The sequence below is a fragment of the Archocentrus centrarchus genome, chromosome 23, assembly GCF_007364275.1.
Source record: "Archocentrus centrarchus isolate MPI-CPG fArcCen1 chromosome 23, fArcCen1, whole genome shotgun sequence".
Taxonomy (NCBI): domain Eukaryota; kingdom Metazoa; phylum Chordata; class Actinopteri; order Cichliformes; family Cichlidae; genus Archocentrus; species Archocentrus centrarchus.
In genome coordinates, this window is record NC_044368.1 from 24,025,124 (window position 1) to 24,043,769 (window position 18,646).

Here is an 18,646-nt window from a genome sequence, read left to right on the forward strand (position 1 = left end):
TAAATACAGTACTGTGCAAAAGTCTTGAGTCACCCTTCATTTCTTTGTATTTTGGTAGTAAAATGGGAATTTATTGAAACGTGAAAACATTCATATGAATACAGTATATAAAGCAAAATCAGAGTTTGTATAATTCTAATGAGCTTGAAAGTCAATATTTGGTGTGACCACATTTATTCTTCAGCAGAGTCTGAACTCTCTGAGGCAGCTTTCTTGTCATTTCTTTAAGCAGTCTTCAGGAAAAGTTCTCCAGGCTTCTTGAAGGACATTCAAAGCTCTTCTTTGGATGTTGGCTGAATTTTGTTCTGTTCTCCGTCAACACGATCCCACACTGCTTCATTAATGTTCAGGTCTGGGTTCTGGGGAGGCCAATCAATGACTGATAGTGTTTCAGTGAGTTTTTTTCTGTCCATGTATGCTTTTACTGCATTGGCAGTGTGTTTGGGATTATTGTCATGCTGAAACACGAAGCTGTTGCTAATCAGATGCTTTCCAGATGATATTGCATGATGGATCACATGGTGGATGATGGCACTTTTATGCACTCATACCTCATACAAGATCTCCAACACCATTGGCTGAAATGCAGCGCAAAAACATGACAGTGCCTCCACCGCTGTACACACTCACAAAAATAAATAGAAGCAAAAACATGATTTCAAAATTTTAAAAAGTTGATTTACTTATTTGTTTATTGAGGGTTTTTTTACATAGCGATTTCATTAGTGCAGGAGTGTACAAAGGCGCTGATGATGGATAACGACATCTGTCAGAAATTAGGCAGCCGTGTTTGCCACGTGTTTGGAGCTTTTAAAGTCTGAGATGCTTTTAACATTTAACACAGGCCATGCTTCTTGGCACTGTGGTCAGAAAAATGATCATTTTTGAAGGCTGTTATTCACAGTAGTTTTTAAGTCAGAGCACTGTGTGTGTGTGTGTGTGTGTGTGTGTGTGTGTGTGTGTGTGTGTGTGTGTGTGTGTGTGTGTGTGTGTGTGTGTGTGTGTGTGTGTGTGTGTGTGTGTGTGTGTGTGTGTGTGTGCTGTAATCAGGAAGATGCAGGGCTGGAGATGGAGCACAGCAGGCTGTACTGCTGAGAACAGAAATAGTCCTTTTACTCTTACTGCTGCTCCAAAACCAACTCATTCGTACGTGCATGTGTGTGTGTGTGTGTAGTGTATATGTGTGTCCATTCAGCACATACATTTGCTGTCATATCTCTCAGTCTGCAGAAGAAGAATAATTCCATCTACAACATTTATCACCTCGTGCACCTTATAGGTCTGTAGGTCATGCTTTTAAATCAGAGTGTCACACCGTTTCATTTCCGTTTCTGTTCTCGTTCTGTCTGAGTGGATACCATGGCAAAAAAAAAAAAAACAGTAAAGTGTTATTATGCAAATCCCTCAAATGAATGTCTTTGTTTTGGGAAAGAGAGACAGAGAGAAAGAAAGAGAAAGCCAAGAACAAGAGAGAGATAACGATGCTTTTGAAGAGATGAAAAGCAGAATGCTAATTCTGAGTTGCCTTTAGAGACACACACAGGCAGACAATGCTTTAGATTTAGTTTGGCTTTTTCTTGAGTCTTACCTTCTTTGTGTTTGTGTTGCATTCTCTCAAGGTTGCCAAGTCCCTATCTATTGTGTGTCTTTAGACTTTGTAAGCACAGAATTTTATTGGCTATATTTTACACAGACTCCCTGCAGGTGCGTGCATTTGTGTGATGATCTTCTGGATACGTGTCCATTTATTTCCCATCTGTCTTTGTTACAGAGTAGCAAAGTTGAAATGGGAAATGGACTCTGTGCAGGTGTCTGTATTGTTGACCACAGCCCACTTAGAGCCTTGTTGATGATGATTGCTGTTAATCTGCCTACGTGGAGCAACATGGTGCCAGAGTTGCAAGTATAATTATACTGTATGAGAGATGAAGAGACAGCCTATTTATAACTGATCGCTAGCTGTCTCTAGTGGAGTGACTGGTGCTCAAATGGAGAGGTGGATAAGTGGCTTGCTCTTAAGAAGAGAGGCTGTGGTTGGTTTGTGGTTTTATATATGTTTCTGTTTGATATTTATACTTAATTCCATAATATTGTGCTGAGACTGCTTAATATTCCTGCAAACACAATTATACAGTACTTGTAGATATGATGTGCAACTTTTGCTCAACCAAACATAGAAATAACTAGGCCATTCTTGTGTTAATGTTGAGTCTGTGTACTTATATTATCCAAAATGTTTCCAACAATGTTATATAACCCAGAGATGCAACAACTAATCTCACCAGCTCTTATAAAAATCACTACTAAATATGCTTAATCATCTCTGTAAGGTGGTTTGAAATGTGAAATGTGTATTTTCCAAACTTTTAAACAGCATTAACTGGAACTTTTAAATTCTTTACATGTGCTGCTCTTATTTCTTGCCCAATTAACACTTAATTGCTGTATTCCCACATTTCAGAGCTGACTTTGGTGAGTAGACTGTTAATGCTGCAGTCTCAATAGGGAAAGCAGTGGTTGGAGACCACGGCACCACCAATTATTGCAACTGTGTCCAGTGAAACTGATCTTGCTGCCTTTGAAAGGGTTGCTTCAAAGAAACAGACCAGGCCTGCAACCACTCGCAGTCAGTAACCATCTTCAAATCTTCTAGATGATGCAATAAAATAGCAATAAGATGGAGTCAGTCTGTTATCGGTTTCCATTGGATAAAGTCAAGTTGGCAAGCACGTGCAATCTGTTTGTGGTTAAGTGTGATGAATCAGCAAAAATCACAGATGTGTTGCTGTCTGCATACACACATTAAACAGAAATTCACATTGCATGCATTTAGAGTCCAGCCAGAACCTCATAAACATAAATGTAGACATACAAATAGTGACAAAGTTGCTGCCAGACAGTGATTTAACTGCAAATTGACACAGGCACTTGGCAGCATTGCCTTTATATATGAATATAACCAGTATACAACCAGTTGGCAACCAGCTGAGTCTACTACAAAGAAATATGTCACAGACGAATTGCACTCATCAGTGCAGACTAAGATTGATTGCAATGTCTTGGCAATTTGTCTGCGTTTATGGCAGTTATTTGCAGACCTTTTCCAGTCCGAGAGTGATTGCAGTCAGTCTGCCCTACCACCTGAGTGGCTGTGGCTAAGGTAGTAGACCGGATCATCTACCGGGTGAAAGGTCAGTGGCTTGATCTCCCAGCTCTTCCTGTCCACACGTCGAAGTATCCTTGAGCAACATACTGAATCCCAAGTTGCCCCTGATGCATTCATCCTAGTGTGAGCGAATGTTAGAAAATGTGCTTTGGCACAGACAAAAACCCCGTATGAGTGTGTATGTGATTGGGTGAGTGAGAATATAAAGTGCTTTGAGTCCTCAACTTGAGTAGAAAGGTGCTTTATAAGTACCAGTCCATTTACCTTTCTCCCAGTCAGACCATGACTGTTAGGAGACAGGTTCACTCCCACCAGGGGTTCTGTACAGTCACGTTGCGATTGTGACCAGCTGCTTGGTGCAAAGCAAAAGAATCAATGCAATCTCAGGACATTCCCGTCATATTTTTACACTTCATTTTTACTCTTCATTAAGACCAAGGTGTAGCAAAGTAATTATTCTCTAACTTTGTTGTTTTCTTCTGTCTCTTATGTCACATAGGTACTACAGCGCCACCATCCTGCAGATGTCAGGAGTGCGGGATGACAGGTTGGCAATCTGGCTGGCCGGACTAACCACCCTTACCAACTTCCTGTTTACTCTGCTGGGAGTGTGGTTGGTGGAGAGAGTGGGGCGTAGGAAGCTCACCTTAGGCAGTATAATTGGTAAGCCACAAGGAGGAGACTTGAACTGCCCACACCAAGAAAGGATATTAATAGTAATTTTTGTGTGATTTACGCCCACTGATCATCTAACAGGTGTAAGGGAAATACATTAATACATGTGTAATTTACTTATAATTTTTTTTTTTGACAGGCACATGTTTGAGTTTGAGTCTGTTGGCCATCGGTTTCCTAATGTCTGCAGAGCACAGTCCTCCTGTCACCTACCACCCATTAGACCCCGCCATGGCCAACTCTACCTGTTCCAAGTACCAGTGAGTGCATTATCTACACACCCACAGAGGTCTGGGACTGTGTCTTGCAGTATGCAATGCCCTTCTCCAACAAGAAATAATATTTTTCTTTTCCACATTTATTCTGGTTGTTCCACTGTTCATCATTTTAGCTCACAGAAGAAAATGCAGAGTATTAAAAAAAAAAGCACTATTTTCTTTTGGTAGAACAATAAAAATCATTTTCCCAGAGGATTTTATACAGCGGTAGACAGAATTTCTCATCAAAACTGAGTCTTTTAGGGAACAAGTCTAAACACTAATCTATTGTGTAATTACTCCATAGCCCTTACACCAAACTGTGCAACCAAGATTTACTCCATAATGGGGTTATTGCATGTGAAATAAATAATGATAATGATGATATATAATGATTTTTTTTTTGGAAACAAGTGCAACAAAATGGGCATAAAAGCAAATAGCTGGCCGTGGGAACCCATGCTGTGAAGCTCCCGGTGCACAGTTTTTGTGCTGATGTTAATGCCAGAAGAGATTTGGAACTCTGCAATCACGACTTTTATGCACTACACGCCTCAGCACGTTGTGACCCACTCTGTAACTTTATGTGGTCTGCTGCTTCATGGCTGAGTTGGTGTGGTTCCTACATGGATCTGCTCTGCAATAATACCACTTAGAGTTGATCATGGAATATCTAGGAGGGAAGAAATTTCACAAACTGGCTTGTTGTTATGGTGGCATCCTAATATAATGCCACACTTGGATTCACTGAGCTCTTTGGAATGACCCTTTCTTTCACAAATGGTTGTAAAGGCAGACTGCATGGCGTGTTTGATTTTATACACCTGTAGCAATGGGACTGAAAACACCAGAATTAAAAGATTAAGACATGTAGACCAATACTTTAGGGAAGATTTTCGACCACGAGAAGTTTTTCAAAAGCCTTAAACTCCTCGAACGCATTGTTGATTCATTGCCTGTTCAGCTTGTGACAGTTTTCTTTTAGCGTACAGTGACTTGTCCTTTTACTAAATTTTGCAGGGGAACATTCAGCTGCTGTGACATTTGGTTCATTCTCAGATCATACATTGACCCCGAGAGCCTCTGAACCACAACAACATGGTGACGTTCCATTCCATAGCTGCTCAGTCATCATTACCACATTAATACATGACTGCTTAAGCATTGGGTCACACCAATCTTCAAATTCGGCCTTTATTTTGATCTGAACTAAATGTAAATCATCTGTCACGTGTTCTTCTAACTGGATTTTGCGTAGTTGTGACTTGCACAAAAAAAATCTGACACTTTTGGGGTGTTACTACTATAGTAAGTGCACCAAAAGACACATACATGATGCAAACAGTACCAGCTACACTATCACAGCTGATACGGAGTGCTGTTATTTCTGCTCAGGATGTGAGGACTAGGTGTGACTTTAGACCTCTGAGTCCCTCTGAATTACTCCCACTGATCATCTAACAGATATGAGGGATAATACAGGTACATTACATTCAGGTGTCTTCTGGGGATTACCTTTTGTGACAATGTGTAGATGAAAACACAAAGTGGTAAATTTGTTTGGTATTATAGAATAGCATAAAATGGTAAATAAGAAACCAAAAAAATGGGTGCTGGCATGAGAAAACTACTGCTGACCTTGGAGCACTTCTGTTCTTAGTAAAAGCACTTAAAATTGAGCAATTTCAGAGTATCAATTCAGGGTGCAGCAGAGGACACTAAGTGGTGGAGAGAGAATAAAACTTTCCTAAAAGGTTTTTGGTGGTGAAGTTCTTGCAGGTTTTCACACACACATTAATACAGATCTACATGTTTGCTTAGAGGTCAAAATCAGGGCCAGCATAGGTGTTGGAAGTCACTTGTAACTTGTCATCAAATATTTTACATAATTAAAAAATTTAATAATAAACATTTCATTACCCAACAGCTGTCACTCCCATTTCATTTGACTGTCCCCAGCAGCAGCAAAAAGCAGATGCACACACAGGGCCTGAGCTTGTTTTCGAATGAATCAGTGATCAGATGTTGCATTTTGCTCTCACTTGCACAGACACGAGATGAAGCTCGTGTGTAACGCCAGTCTTTCATCACAACGTCAGACAGTCTGATGCACTCGCTGTCCACTGACCGCACACTATAACCCACACCGCCACACACACGCAGGGATAATTGGGAGAGATGAGTGCTTTTACCACACTAGAATGGCTTCACTGAATTCACTTTGCTTCATATGAACCCACACGCATCCCTTCACTGACCACAGCAGCATCAACAGGGCACCGGGACCATCAGTGGCCTCCCGTGTGTGTTGATGATGGGATGTCTGATTTAAAGATGTATCCTTAAGGTGGAGAGCAAACATGAAATTCCAAGCTCTCGTCAAAATCAAGAGTAACTTGTGTTGGCCGTCAGGTGGTAGAGTCGGTTGTCCACTAATTCCAGAGGTGAAGGTTCATTCCATGTCAGCTTGATGTGTCACAGTGGAAAAAACACTGAAGTCCAAGTGTCTCCTGAAGGAATGCACTGTCTAAGGTTAAAGGGGAGCCATTATTGAAAGATATTTTTACTGATAGGGATTTTTAGATGACCTTTCCCATCAAAAGAAAACTGAACTGTAGACAAAAGATTCGAGTGTTGCTGATCTGATTGAATAATAAATGAGGTAAAACTATAGAATTTGAAACTTGAGTCTCCTGAAAAGTTCTCTCTGCATTGAGGAAGCGAATAATCCCAGTGAGCTCAGACTTCAAACGGGTCTAAAGCCTTGGTTTCAGACAGGTTTTTCCTACTCTTGGCTCTGTGTGACACAAAGCCATTACATATCATTTAAGATGGGCTTTTTAGGCACATAGCCCTGGCAGTAAGCACAGAAGCCCCACCCACTTGCTATAAAAATCTTCTGTTGTGAGGGGCAACCAATCAGAAAAAAGTTGACTAAGAGGCAGGGAGAAGGGAGCTAAAACTGCTTAAGACAATGGATGAAATTAGGAGTTGCATAAAGGCCCAGAATAAGATAAATTTGGGGTACTTTGAACTGAATCCAATAATAAAGATATAGAGTTAATCTATGTTACTAAACATAAACCATTTTTCTGGGAATTTGAAATGAAATGACTTAAAATTAAGTCTCTGGAAAGCTGTTTTCTATTATAGCTGCATGTTGTCCAGTAGCAGAAGGTAGATAAGTTTATTTTCTGGCTTACATCCTCAACAGGCTGTCAGCATCCTACAGAGCAAAGCCAGAAAAAACAATATTGAGAAGTAAAGGAATGTGATTACAAGCTGCAGTTTGATTGATTGTCTTCAGAGAAATTAGAGGTAATGCGTGTTGTGTCTTCTGTTTGGTGTGCAGGGTGTGTGAGCCGTGCATGCTGGATCCTGGATGTGGCTTCTGTTACCGTGAGAATGGCTCGGCGCTCCTTACCTCCTCCTGTGTGCCAGTCAATAAGGCCTCCACTGAGCACGCAGCATGGGGCAGGTGAGTCACAGGATGCAAAGTGAACGTGTGGAAGTGAATTAGGATGCAGTGAAATAACAGGTTTCACCTTTAACTGCCACCCAGTTTCAAGAGGGGCTTACAAAGACTAACAGATATGCTCGCCTCTTACAGATGTTCCAACTCCACCCTGATGAGAGATCAAACCTACTGGGCCTACAACTACTGTCCCACCTCCTTCTCCTGGCTGGTTTTACTGGGTCTGGTGCTCTACTTGGCTGCATTTGCTCCAGGCAAGAGACTGAACCTTAGTTTTATTCTACCTGAGATCCACGACAGGGCTGCTTTTGGGGGAAAATGAACCATGAGCAATAAAAAGAAAAAATAGGGAAAAAGTTAAATGAACATATAAATTCTGCCAAAGCTGAGCCTCTCTGTGTTGGACTTGTGGCAGCAGATGTGTTTACCTGAGTGCTCACCAGAGTCAACAGGATCCATTATAATCCTAACAGTCCATCAGCTGCTGTCTAAATCCTGAGTCTGTGTGCTGTTCATTGTTTACAGTCCAACTAGGAATGCAGATCAATTTAAGAAAGCAAATAAAAAGCTAAATCATAATCTCATATTCAGACAACAGCCAGTAGTTACAAAGCTGCATTTTGGCATGCATTCTTTTATTTTGTTTTCCACATGGACTGTTTACCTGTACGCAGCCAAAGCCTGCATAAATTTGGTTGGTCAATACGACTCAACCTACAAATGGAATCAGAAGCTTCCAATACAAAATATCTGCTTCCTTGTCTATATATGCTGCATATTCATAGAGATGTTTCACACTGTAATACGCTTCAGTTACTGTTTGTAAATGTCTGAAAATTATGAAATAAGTTGGACACTGTATTGTGAAGTGCTACTTTTTTGTATTTCTCCATCTGTCTCCCTGTTGAAGATGTAGAAATCTCCATCTGCTGATCAAGTGGTCCCACAGCTCATTCTCACTTCTTTATCCCAGGTATGGGTCCGATGCCGTGGACCATCAACTCTGAGATCTATCCTCTGTGGGCAAGGAGCACAGGGAACGCCTGCGCTGCAGGAGTCAACTGGACCTTCAACATTCTGGTGTCACTTACCTTCCTCCACCTGGCTCAGTACATCACCTACTATGGTCAGTTTCTGTGTGGGAAATTGTGAGCAAATCAATTGCTTTAGATTTTATTCTTTATTTGGCTCTGTTCATTGAATTGCACTTCGTAGATCTTTTGTAACAACTGTCTTCATCAAGGCCAGTAAGGACAGAACTGATACCCTGAAGTGACACTTTATTCCACCCGCCTTACATACCTCCTCAGTCAGTGCGGCACAACAGTAGGTTTCCCCTCAGACAGGAAGGAGCTGACCTTTCGCAGAGCTGGAAATCAATCAGTCAGGGGTGATTGTGGAGGCATCCTGAGATCCACTGGGTTAATTATCAATTTTGACTCATTCACTAATTCATCTACTTAATAGAAATCACCAAAAACGAGGCAAATAATGTCAAAGCTGGGAAAACACAAGATGTTGGCATAAAAATGGTTAAATTGGCTTAATGCACGCTTGGCTGGAGCATAAATGTGTCATCGTGCTCTGACAAGAATAAAATATGGACCACATTTGTGACAAAATCTCATTAAACCTATGTCACTCTTTTTGGACAAATGCTTATTTTCCATTTGTAACACAGTTATTTACTTCCTGTTAACCCTGCTGTAATGCCACACTGACAGGGGCATTTTACCTACACTCCATATTTATCACATGGTGACCAACAGTCTGAAAGCAAGATTTCGATGTGGCAAAACATTTTCATTTTTCACCACACACACACACACACACACACACACACACACACACACACACACACACACACACACACACACACACACACAACACACACACACGTCCTTAGAAGTGCGTGGGCAGTCATAATCTAATATTAGCTGCCCGTAGGATCTGTTGTCACCGTTGGTGTTTCTTTTTCTGGCCGTGAATGAGAACAAGCAAATCATTTTATAAAAAGTCTAAAGTTGTGCTATTGTGTTTCTCATCTTTGTGGGTGGCCATCCTCGGTGACAGTGTGTTCTTTTGCTTTGTCTTCTCAGGAGCTTTCTTCCTGTACTCCAGCATGGCCCTGCTGGGTTTTGCCTTCACATATGGCTGCCTGCCAGAAACCAAATCCCGGCGCCTGGAGGAGATCGAGGCGCTGTTCGAAAACCAGCTTTGTTCTTGCGGCGCCTCTGATTCAGATGAGGGACGGCAGGTTGAGTACATCCGGGTCAAAGGTTCAAACTACCATCTATCGGACAATGACGCATCAGATGTAGACTAGATGTAGACAGATGTAGTGTTGCTGACCTCCCTCTGGGTGTTTCATTAGCCGTTTTACTGAAACATACAGAGCGGCTGGGTCTGTAATGGTTTTCTTTTTCTGTAATCTGAGGAGCTACTGGTTTCCCTCAGTCAGAGGTTGGAAATCACATTTCAGAAGACTGTGCTTCTATCAGTAACATGTACCAGTTCACTTTCAGAGCAGTCAATTCAGGAAATCCCAATCAGCACTAAATGCTTTAGCATAAATATTTCTCTTCAGTTTATTCTCTAAATTCAGGGCTGAACTGATTTCAGACCAGTTTAAGTCAGCAGCTGACTTTTCAACCATGTCCAACAGCTAGCTCAACTATAGAAGTCCACAACATTGCCTTCTTCACTGATAGTAGGCAAAGTGTAATTCATAGAACTCCAGTGTCTTTTTCATAGGTATGACTGTTTACCAGATACAAAGATACAAAATACAAGGGACTCGGATTGTCCCTAATATTTTGTGATTTTATGATTTAGATACAGTTTTTTGCCAGAGCATCGTGTCCGAATACAATTACAGTGAATAAAACCTTTGTTGACTGGACAGCAGCTCTTGTTGTTTGTCTTTCGTACCATTATGCCTTGGTGTATGAGACACGTTTCGCTGTCTTGTTGGTTCAGCTTGTAGCATAACACACTTTAATGTCAGCTCCTTGTGCTGATCGGTCTTCTGTTTGCAGTTTATGTTTCTCTGAAAAGCAGTCACCACAGATGCACAGTATATCATTACAGCTTAGGAAAACTTGTATTTGTCAGCGGGTGCCGAAACAAAACCACTGAGCACCTCAGCACTGAAAGGACTATAAGTCCTCATGCTATGGTTTGTATATTTATTTATTTATTTTAAATGCTTTTGTTAATCCAGGTCAAGATGAATTAAAACATTTCTTTAGCACTGTTTATTTTTTAATTTCAAATACGTTTTGCAAAACCCACCCAATGAAGCAATGTTGCACACCCAAGTGCGTCATGAACTTTTGCTTGCCATTATTTCTGGATATACCGTATCCACATCCAGCAAAGACAACCTGGCTGTTCTGTCTGTATCAGTAACGTAAGCTTTAGTTTGATGACTGAGATTTTTAAGTGTTTCAACCTATCTGAACATGACAACATTAGTGCCTGTGTATTGTGAAGGTGCCTAATGGCCATTTTTCAGTCACATTCCCCCATAGGTCTACATGGCTTATTTTATTTTAACATGTGCATATTTGGATTTCACCTGTAATGGAATTTTATTGACTTTAATTTCATGTATTTTGATTTGTGTCTTCCTTCACAGCCTTATGTACAAATAGCAGAGCATATCATTTATGTAGTTCTTGTGTCAAAAGTTGAGGAGTAGGCTTTAGCGTAACTTGGCAATGTTGTTTTGTAAAAGTGTAAACTGTGTAAGGTTCCACCTTGTTAGCTAAATACACGTAATTATCTGTGTAGCAAAACTGTTGGAAAGTAGAAAACTGTGTGACAAAACAAAACAAAAAAGGGGGTAAATAAGGGGCTAAAAGGCTGCTGCTGTACTTAGTGAACAGGTTTCTCATAGCAGTCACGCTGAAGAAAATTGTAAAAATACAGTACAATGAAATGTTTTCAAATGGAGGAATTTTCCATATTAATTTCTTATAGTTATTTTCCATATTTTTTAAACCCACATTGAAGTTTACCATTTACAGAAATACCCATAAACATCCACAAAAACAGATAAAGCACTGGCCTTTTTTAGTTTTTTTTTTTCCTTTGAGCAGTGCAATGGATCCTAACCCATCATCATTTATAGACTTTAATACCTGAAGCTGACCCTCAAATTCAGTGACCTTTTAAAATTCAGTGGTATTTCCAGCGAGTATTGTAGTAATTTTGGTGTTTTCAAGGTGTCACAATGACACACACATGCATATGGGAATAGCTGAGTTTAAAAAGAAAGACATTAATGACATACTGTAGCACACAAGCACCCTCATGTGGAAAATCTATAACTGTTCAAGAACAAACATGCTGATTTTCAAATATATATATATATATATATATATATATATATATATATATATATATATATATATATATATATATATATATATATTAGCCTGTTTTTCTCAGAATTCTGACTTCAATCTCAGAATGTTTTTTTCATTTTTTTCAGCTAAGGGAGAGTAGCCTCTCTGGAGTGAAAGGTATAGAAACAATAACAATAATTCAAAAACATAAACACATTATTTTAGCCATTTGTTTCATTGGATCTGGGAGAGTTTTCTTAAAACATCGCAAGCTAGTTTTGTACTGAAAGTATTGCTACATATAAAACACACAGATTTACCTGTGCATGGCACAGACTGAGTAATGAGAACTTGTGTCTACCAAATATTTAATGTGATTGTTTTAGGCTACACCAGGGTCAGAGGTCAGCGGTGTTCAGCCCTTAATCTCCAGTTGTGTTAACACTGTCCTTGGGGGCATTAAATGTGTACTTATCAGTAAAATGGTTGCATTTTTTTTCTATGTGAACCAATTATGTGTGTTTTTGCTAAAGTTTACGGGGTATAACAAAAATACAAATTAAAAAAAAAAGAGTGCCGTATATTTATTGTTCAAGCTGTACATGTTTTGCTAGAGTTTATATTATATAAAGATAAATATCTTCATGAAATATTGTGTATATGGGGAAAGAAATAAATGTATGAATCAAAGTCATGTTTTGGAGCTTTATTTCACTTTATCACAGCATGAAGAACAAAACTATGACTATTTTTAATGTGGTTTTATTGCTTTAAGCTAGTGCTTTGAATTAAAACAACATGCACAGAACAGACTTTCTTTCTTATTGTCTTCATCCATCAGTTCTTATCAGCCTTGAATTTTCCTCTGCTTCAGGAGGAGCAAGATGTCGGCTATCTCTTGAAGCGTTTCAGCCTCCTCTGAGAGCATGTTAACTCTGGTGGCAGATGCGCCCTCTCCCCTTCTTTGATCTGAAAAGTTTCTCATCGGAGGGCAGCTCTCGTGTTGTTCTCTCTCATCTCTGCCCTCTTTATTCTCCTGACCTAAATTAGAAACATGAGAACAGAATGGGTTTTTCTATCTCAGGTTTCTCTCACAGAATATAAAGTGAGTTGACTATTTTTCTTTTGTGTCACACCTCTGACATTACCTGTGCTCTCAGCATTTAAAAAGCAGTTTGTTGGTCTCTGTAGCATCACTTTGTCACAGTTATTAGCAGGGATCATGCTCCTGCCTGACAGGGAATCCTCCTTTGATTTCTTCTTGTTCCAAGGTGTCTGCTTCTCTTCACTCCTGGAGTTTTCTGTTGAAGCTGTGAGTGCATCTGGCTCTGTGGCGGTATCGGCCTGCCTCCCTGTGGCTGGAAGCTGCTCCGACATGTCAGCGTTCGGCAGATTCAAGCTGAACCCGAGAGCACTGTCTGAAACAAAGCTGCACTGAGTCGAAGCATCGCACGCTTCAGCTCGGGGAGTGTATACGGTTTGAATTCCTGCATCTCGAGTTTCACTTGAGGTTTTCTTGCATTTGCAGACATCTGAGCTCTGAGTTTGAGCTGGAGGGTGAGGAGCAGCTGTGCTGCTTTTTTTCTCTCGCCCTTTACTTCCACAGGCCTTATCTGGGGTAGTCATTTTCTCAGTAACTTTTAGGTAATCTCTGAGGTCCATTTCGACTCTTGTTTGTGGGGTGTGAGGGTTGAGCTCAGAGAATCTTTGTTTTAGATTCCCTTGTGACACATTGAGGGTATTTGCACTAAATGCTGGATCTGTGTAAGAAGCAGATGCTGGGAGACATGGCTGACAGCAGTCTTCATCCTAATATATCATTTTAAAAGTAGAAAATAGCCAGTGTGTCAAATGGTGTGAAAATCTGTCCAGGATTATTATAAATCAGTGGCACTGTGCAAAGAGCAGAAGTGTTGCTTTTTAGTGATAACTATTTGTGACAGGTGTTGATTGGATGATGATCTGTTTAATAGTATTGTACTTGTTCAATTAAAAAAGAAGGCTGCAGAAACCAGCACAGTGCTGATAGTGAATTTACAGTTTAATTAACACCAGTAATACAAAAATGAAACATGAATTTCCTCCAGTTTAAAGGGATTTGATGAAAGATTATTTTTATGTATTAAAAAAAATAACTTGCCAACTTCAAAAAATTGGGATAAACTTCACAGAGTAGCTTCACTTACATCATCTGAGTCTGAACTGAGGTAATCTCCTCTACAAGAGTAACAAGGCGAATATTCAGAGTCATTCAGCGGCCCGGTGTCATGTCCGGGGCATGCTGTGAGATTAGTAGAAAAAAAAAAAAAAAAACATCCATTCAGTTTTTGTTCTTCCCCAAACATGCAGAGGAAAATGGACAGATAGATGGAGATTCCTTATAAACTTACAAAAGCTTGTGTCACTGTAGTTGGAGAGCTGTGAATGAAACAGAATAAACATCTAACACTGCTGCTGGGCCCATGTATATAATCCCATCATAACAATATTCAACATAAAGTGTTAGGAGCCATGTATGACAGCTTCTGATGGTTGGAGAGGCTGGTTTAACTTTGTCTATGCTGATTTTTTTTCTACAAATTTAACTGTAATCCCACTGCAGTTACAAACTCCACCACTTGGAGGCAATAAAAGGCCAACTTTACTCACTTGCATATAGTCTAAGAAAGCAGCTTACCTCTGCTCCCATGCACTCTGAGTCAGGCACAGTTCTGGCAATAGAATAAAAGTTGATTCAAAGTTTGTGACTTTCATTTCATTACATCTGACATGCAAACACTTACTGTGGTGTTGAAGATTTTACTGATGTTTGATCTGTGAGATATATTTTTGATTTTGCACTCTCAGAATGAGACTGGCTTTCTCTTTCACATTCTTCATTGCTAAAGCCTCTAAAGACATCTTCCTCAAACTGCTGCTGAGTTTCTGACTGGTTGAGCATGAAGTCCAGCATAGACTCTTTGTCCTTTGGTTGGTTGAGAGAGAAGGTCTCCTCATATCTCACACAGTCTCCTGTCTTGGTTTTGCTGTGGTAACACGCATGTGCTTTGACTGGTTACTAAACTTAAATTAAGGATAGAAAATAATCCATTCAAATGCAGACTTGTTCTCACCCTTGTTCTGGACTGCTAAAGAAGACTTGGGATGCTGTGGGGGTCTCCAGTTGGAAGAAGGTTTCGTTAGCTTTGCAGGACCACGGAGAAGTGTTTGTCATACATCTGGGCTGAGAGAAAGGATAAAACTGACAAAAAAATCAGCATGTGTTAGAGGAGCGCCACATTTTCTGTCATAGTTTATCAGATTTTTATTGTTTTCTCCCAGAAAGAGCTGCAATTGATCAATGACTAAAGACTGGTGCCTAAAGACTAGAGTCTAAAATGCTATCCTGATAGGATAAAATACCTGTGGAACTATTTCTTTACTATATTCTCTTTTTGTACTGAATGGAAGTATAATCTCGAGTATTTATAATTCTGCACCCAGGATTAGACTTGTCTAGGTGTACAAAAACCATCTTTTGTAGCTGAGCGCACTGTGCTCTAGGAGGACAGGCTATTCATTTCTCACAATCTGAAGGAAGCCAAGAACCTACATCTGGTTGAGGCAGCCACTGCAAAAAGGATGGCATGCAGCCTCATTTTTTCCCATTGAAGTTGGCTGCTGTGGTTTCCAACCAACATCAGTCCGCTGTTTCTTTCAGAAGATTGGCTTGGATCCCAAGCAACGAAGAAAGCCATTGGAGAGATAGCCACAGCAGCCAAGACCAGCTCAAAATGGTCATGGCTGGTCAGAGCTCGCAGGTGGAACTCTTCTGCAGGTGAAAGCTAATGTTGCCTTCACTGCCCCACTCGGGCAAAGCATACAGGTTAAGGGGCAAAATGCTGGTGACCCTGAGATGTGGAAGGGTTCCTAGTACACGAAGCATTTGGACTGCCTCACCACCAGACAAAGAATAGGCCCATTTGTCCAGTTGCTTCAGCAGTTTCTGCTCAATACAACTTAATGACATAATGTAAAGCAGGGTTCTGGTAGGTTACTGGAATCTTTGCTAGCCCGTTAAAGCCGTTTCCACACATGCACTTCTTTCTTAGGTATGGAACCACAAGTGGGGTAAAATATGTATTGAATGCAACTGTAACTTTAAAATAGTGATGTAATTCTAATAAGAGCTATTTCTCACTGCCTTGGTCTGTAACAGAACTGAGGTGTCCCAGGGTGCAGGAGAGGGGTGATGTGGTGTCTGGCTTTGCTTCTGGAGATTCAGCTGCAGCGGGAAAATTCCTATGGAGACCAACTGTATTGTATAAAATATCTCCATGCAAAGGAAAATGCACAGTATTGTAATTGAGTAATAGTTATTAGCTTATTAGCATAACACAACCTTGGCCCAAAGAGGCTGATGAGGTGGAGGAGAAGGGGCTGGGCAAATCAGGCACAGCAGGCTGGTAGTCAGACGCACTGTTGTCTGAGAAACCTGACTCAAGTAGTGGTGACAACTTCGAAAAACAGCAATTTAGTGAGAGTCTCAAAATTTGTTCAGATTTAACGTTTCCCTAAGAGCTAGAAAGTGACTCACCTGCTGACACTTGAACCCTTGTGGAATTACATTCTTTCTTTTTCTGCTTCCTTGAACACTATTACCATGGAAAATATATTTTTAGAACTCTTTCCATTCGATTGATAAAGATGATTATTTTATTATTATATTTTCATAATAGCTACAAAAACATATTTTGGGGTGGATCTAAATAAGCCACATTGCAGCTATACCTGTACTCAGGCTGGCCCTCAACAAGACACAGCTGCGATGGGGAACAGGGGCTCATTGGGAGCACCAGGGGCTCTTTTCTCTTACGCCTGACTCCCCCTTTACAACTGCTGAGAACTGCTACTTTAGGAGGATCTGAAAAATAAGGACACTTTGCACTTTCATCATTTGCCACTAGTGGCCGGTCTTGCTTTTCGGCATCTCCTATTAGATTATTAGATCATTGCTTCCTGGTGAACTGGAGCATGACTGCAGATCTCACCTTTACATCCTTTTTTAGCAGCAATCTGATTGACGATAAACAAAGTCATTATGTCCACATTGCCAGAACCAGCGTCGCCAGGGGAGGGGGATGGGAGAGATATTCCCATGTTTTTCAGTTTTTGTTGCATTTTTCTCTTTTCAAAGAATTCCTGGAAAAGAAAGGGCATAACCAATATTTATCTGGGCACAGGGAAGAAGAAGGCTAGATTTGTTATCTTACTACACAGCATATGAAGTCCTGTACTAGGATTTTTTTTGTAATTTTATGCTCACAAGTCATTCACTATACTGCATGTGCCTTTAATAATTTCAGATGCACACTACCACTATGTAATAAAGAGAACTCTGACATTCTAGTTTTAGTTTCCTCTGAGCTCCATCACGACTGCTGGGGCAGTTTTACTTTACTGTGGGTCAAAGTCTGACCCAATTACAAAACTGGTTACAATGAAAATGTATCAATCTGGACTAGAGTACTGTTAATCTAACAAGCCCCAACACCATTAGATAAGAGCATGGATAGGACCAGTAGGAATGTAACTGAATACTTTATTCAGGTTTAACTTTACTTTATGAAGTATTTCCATCTTATACTGCTTTCTGCTTTTACGCCACTATATTTTGGATCAAATTGTTGCATTATGTATTCCATACTATTCATTATTAAACATAAGCTACTTATTATTTTGCAACTTGCATTATTATAGATCAAGCTACCAAGCGACTTCTAAGTAATTAAAATGATCAGCTGCAACATAGAGACATATGCACCAATAAATCAATAATTATGTTCCAGTAATGTATGATTCTGAAAAGTGTCATTCCACTACTTTGAATATATTTCGCAACCTGTGCACTACTTATGTACTCAGGGAAAAGGTTCAAACACTTTTTTCCATTTTATCAAAACAATTTTACAACAGAAGATTATGTTTCCATTCTTGTGCATGATAACTCTGCAACAGGACCCAGGGCTGCAAATGAGCCTGAAAATTGTGTTTTCGATTCCAGTCGTCCACACTGAATAAGTACTTATAATTAAACATTAGGATTTTGTGTGGGCCACCCATTTACAAACAAATTTAAAATCCCGGAAACATGACTTTACGGTGTAGGAAGTTTTCTTCAGGGCACAATATTTCATGTCGTAGACAATTAATAATGAAATGTATACCACCCTATTGGCATTATAGGGCTCTATGCTTTATAAGTTTTATTTGGGTGTCTCACCCTCTGCTTTTTGCTGTCATTCCTCATCACTAACCGATTCCTGCAAAGAGCAGATACATGTCAAGTTAGCTTAAAGTTCACAGGCTAACATTATGGCGGACATTAGCGTTCATAATCAAAATGTCCTATCCTTACCTTGAACCTCCGACCCAGTTCATTTTTAACGGCTGTAGCCACAAAATCTAGTTACGGCTTCAGAGTACATATATACCTTATTATTTTTTTTGCTAGGTAGCTAACTTTAGCTTAGCTTTTAGTGTAATAATATGCAGGAGCACCAACCACCAGACCGGCGGCCACCCTCGCTCAGAACTATACAGAAATTTGTAAATTATAAATATAAATGTGTGTGTGAACTTTCATCGGGTTTATTTGCTATATTAGATAACTTTGTGGCATATTTGCTTAAAATAAAACAGACAGTGAAATACAGGAACAGTTGTGGCTAATTTTGCAACC

At 40.0% G+C, this 18,646-nt stretch overlaps 2 protein-coding genes across 2 annotated transcripts in view; one reads left to right on the forward strand and one right to left on the reverse strand.

The window, feature by feature from the left end:
* LOC115773715 (proton myo-inositol cotransporter-like) overlaps nt 1-11,921 on the forward strand; it is an 89,438-nt gene extending 77,517 nt beyond the window's left edge. Inside the window, exons 5-10 of the mRNA XM_030720595.1 lie at nt 3,666-3,829; nt 3,981-4,101; nt 7,451-7,576; nt 7,709-7,827; nt 8,547-8,699; nt 9,673-11,921. Coding sequence (XP_030576455.1) covers nt 3,666-3,829; nt 3,981-4,101; nt 7,451-7,576; nt 7,709-7,827; nt 8,547-8,699; nt 9,673-9,899 — 910 coding nt within the window. The 3' untranslated portion in view covers nt 9,900-11,921. The remainder of the gene's footprint in view (nt 1-3,665; nt 3,830-3,980; nt 4,102-7,450; nt 7,577-7,708; nt 7,828-8,546; nt 8,700-9,672) is intronic.
* Nucleotides 11,922-12,634: 713 nt separating this feature from the next.
* redic1 (regulator of DNA class I crossover intermediates 1) lies at nt 12,635-18,631 on the reverse strand. Its single transcript, XM_030720545.1, has 14 exons — nt 18,323-18,631; nt 18,188-18,227; nt 16,956-17,106; nt 16,696-16,828; nt 16,502-16,559; nt 16,307-16,421; nt 16,106-16,206; nt 15,039-15,166; nt 14,709-14,951; nt 14,603-14,636; nt 14,316-14,343; nt 14,112-14,206; nt 13,074-13,734; nt 12,635-12,966 (listed from the first exon to the last, which is right to left on the reverse strand). Exons 1-14 carry the CDS (start codon nt 18,343-18,345, stop codon nt 12,773-12,775), a joined length of 2,004 nt encoding a protein of 667 aa, XP_030576405.1. The 5' UTR covers nt 18,346-18,631; the 3' UTR covers nt 12,635-12,772.
* Between the last annotated feature and the right edge of the window lie 15 nt (nt 18,632-18,646).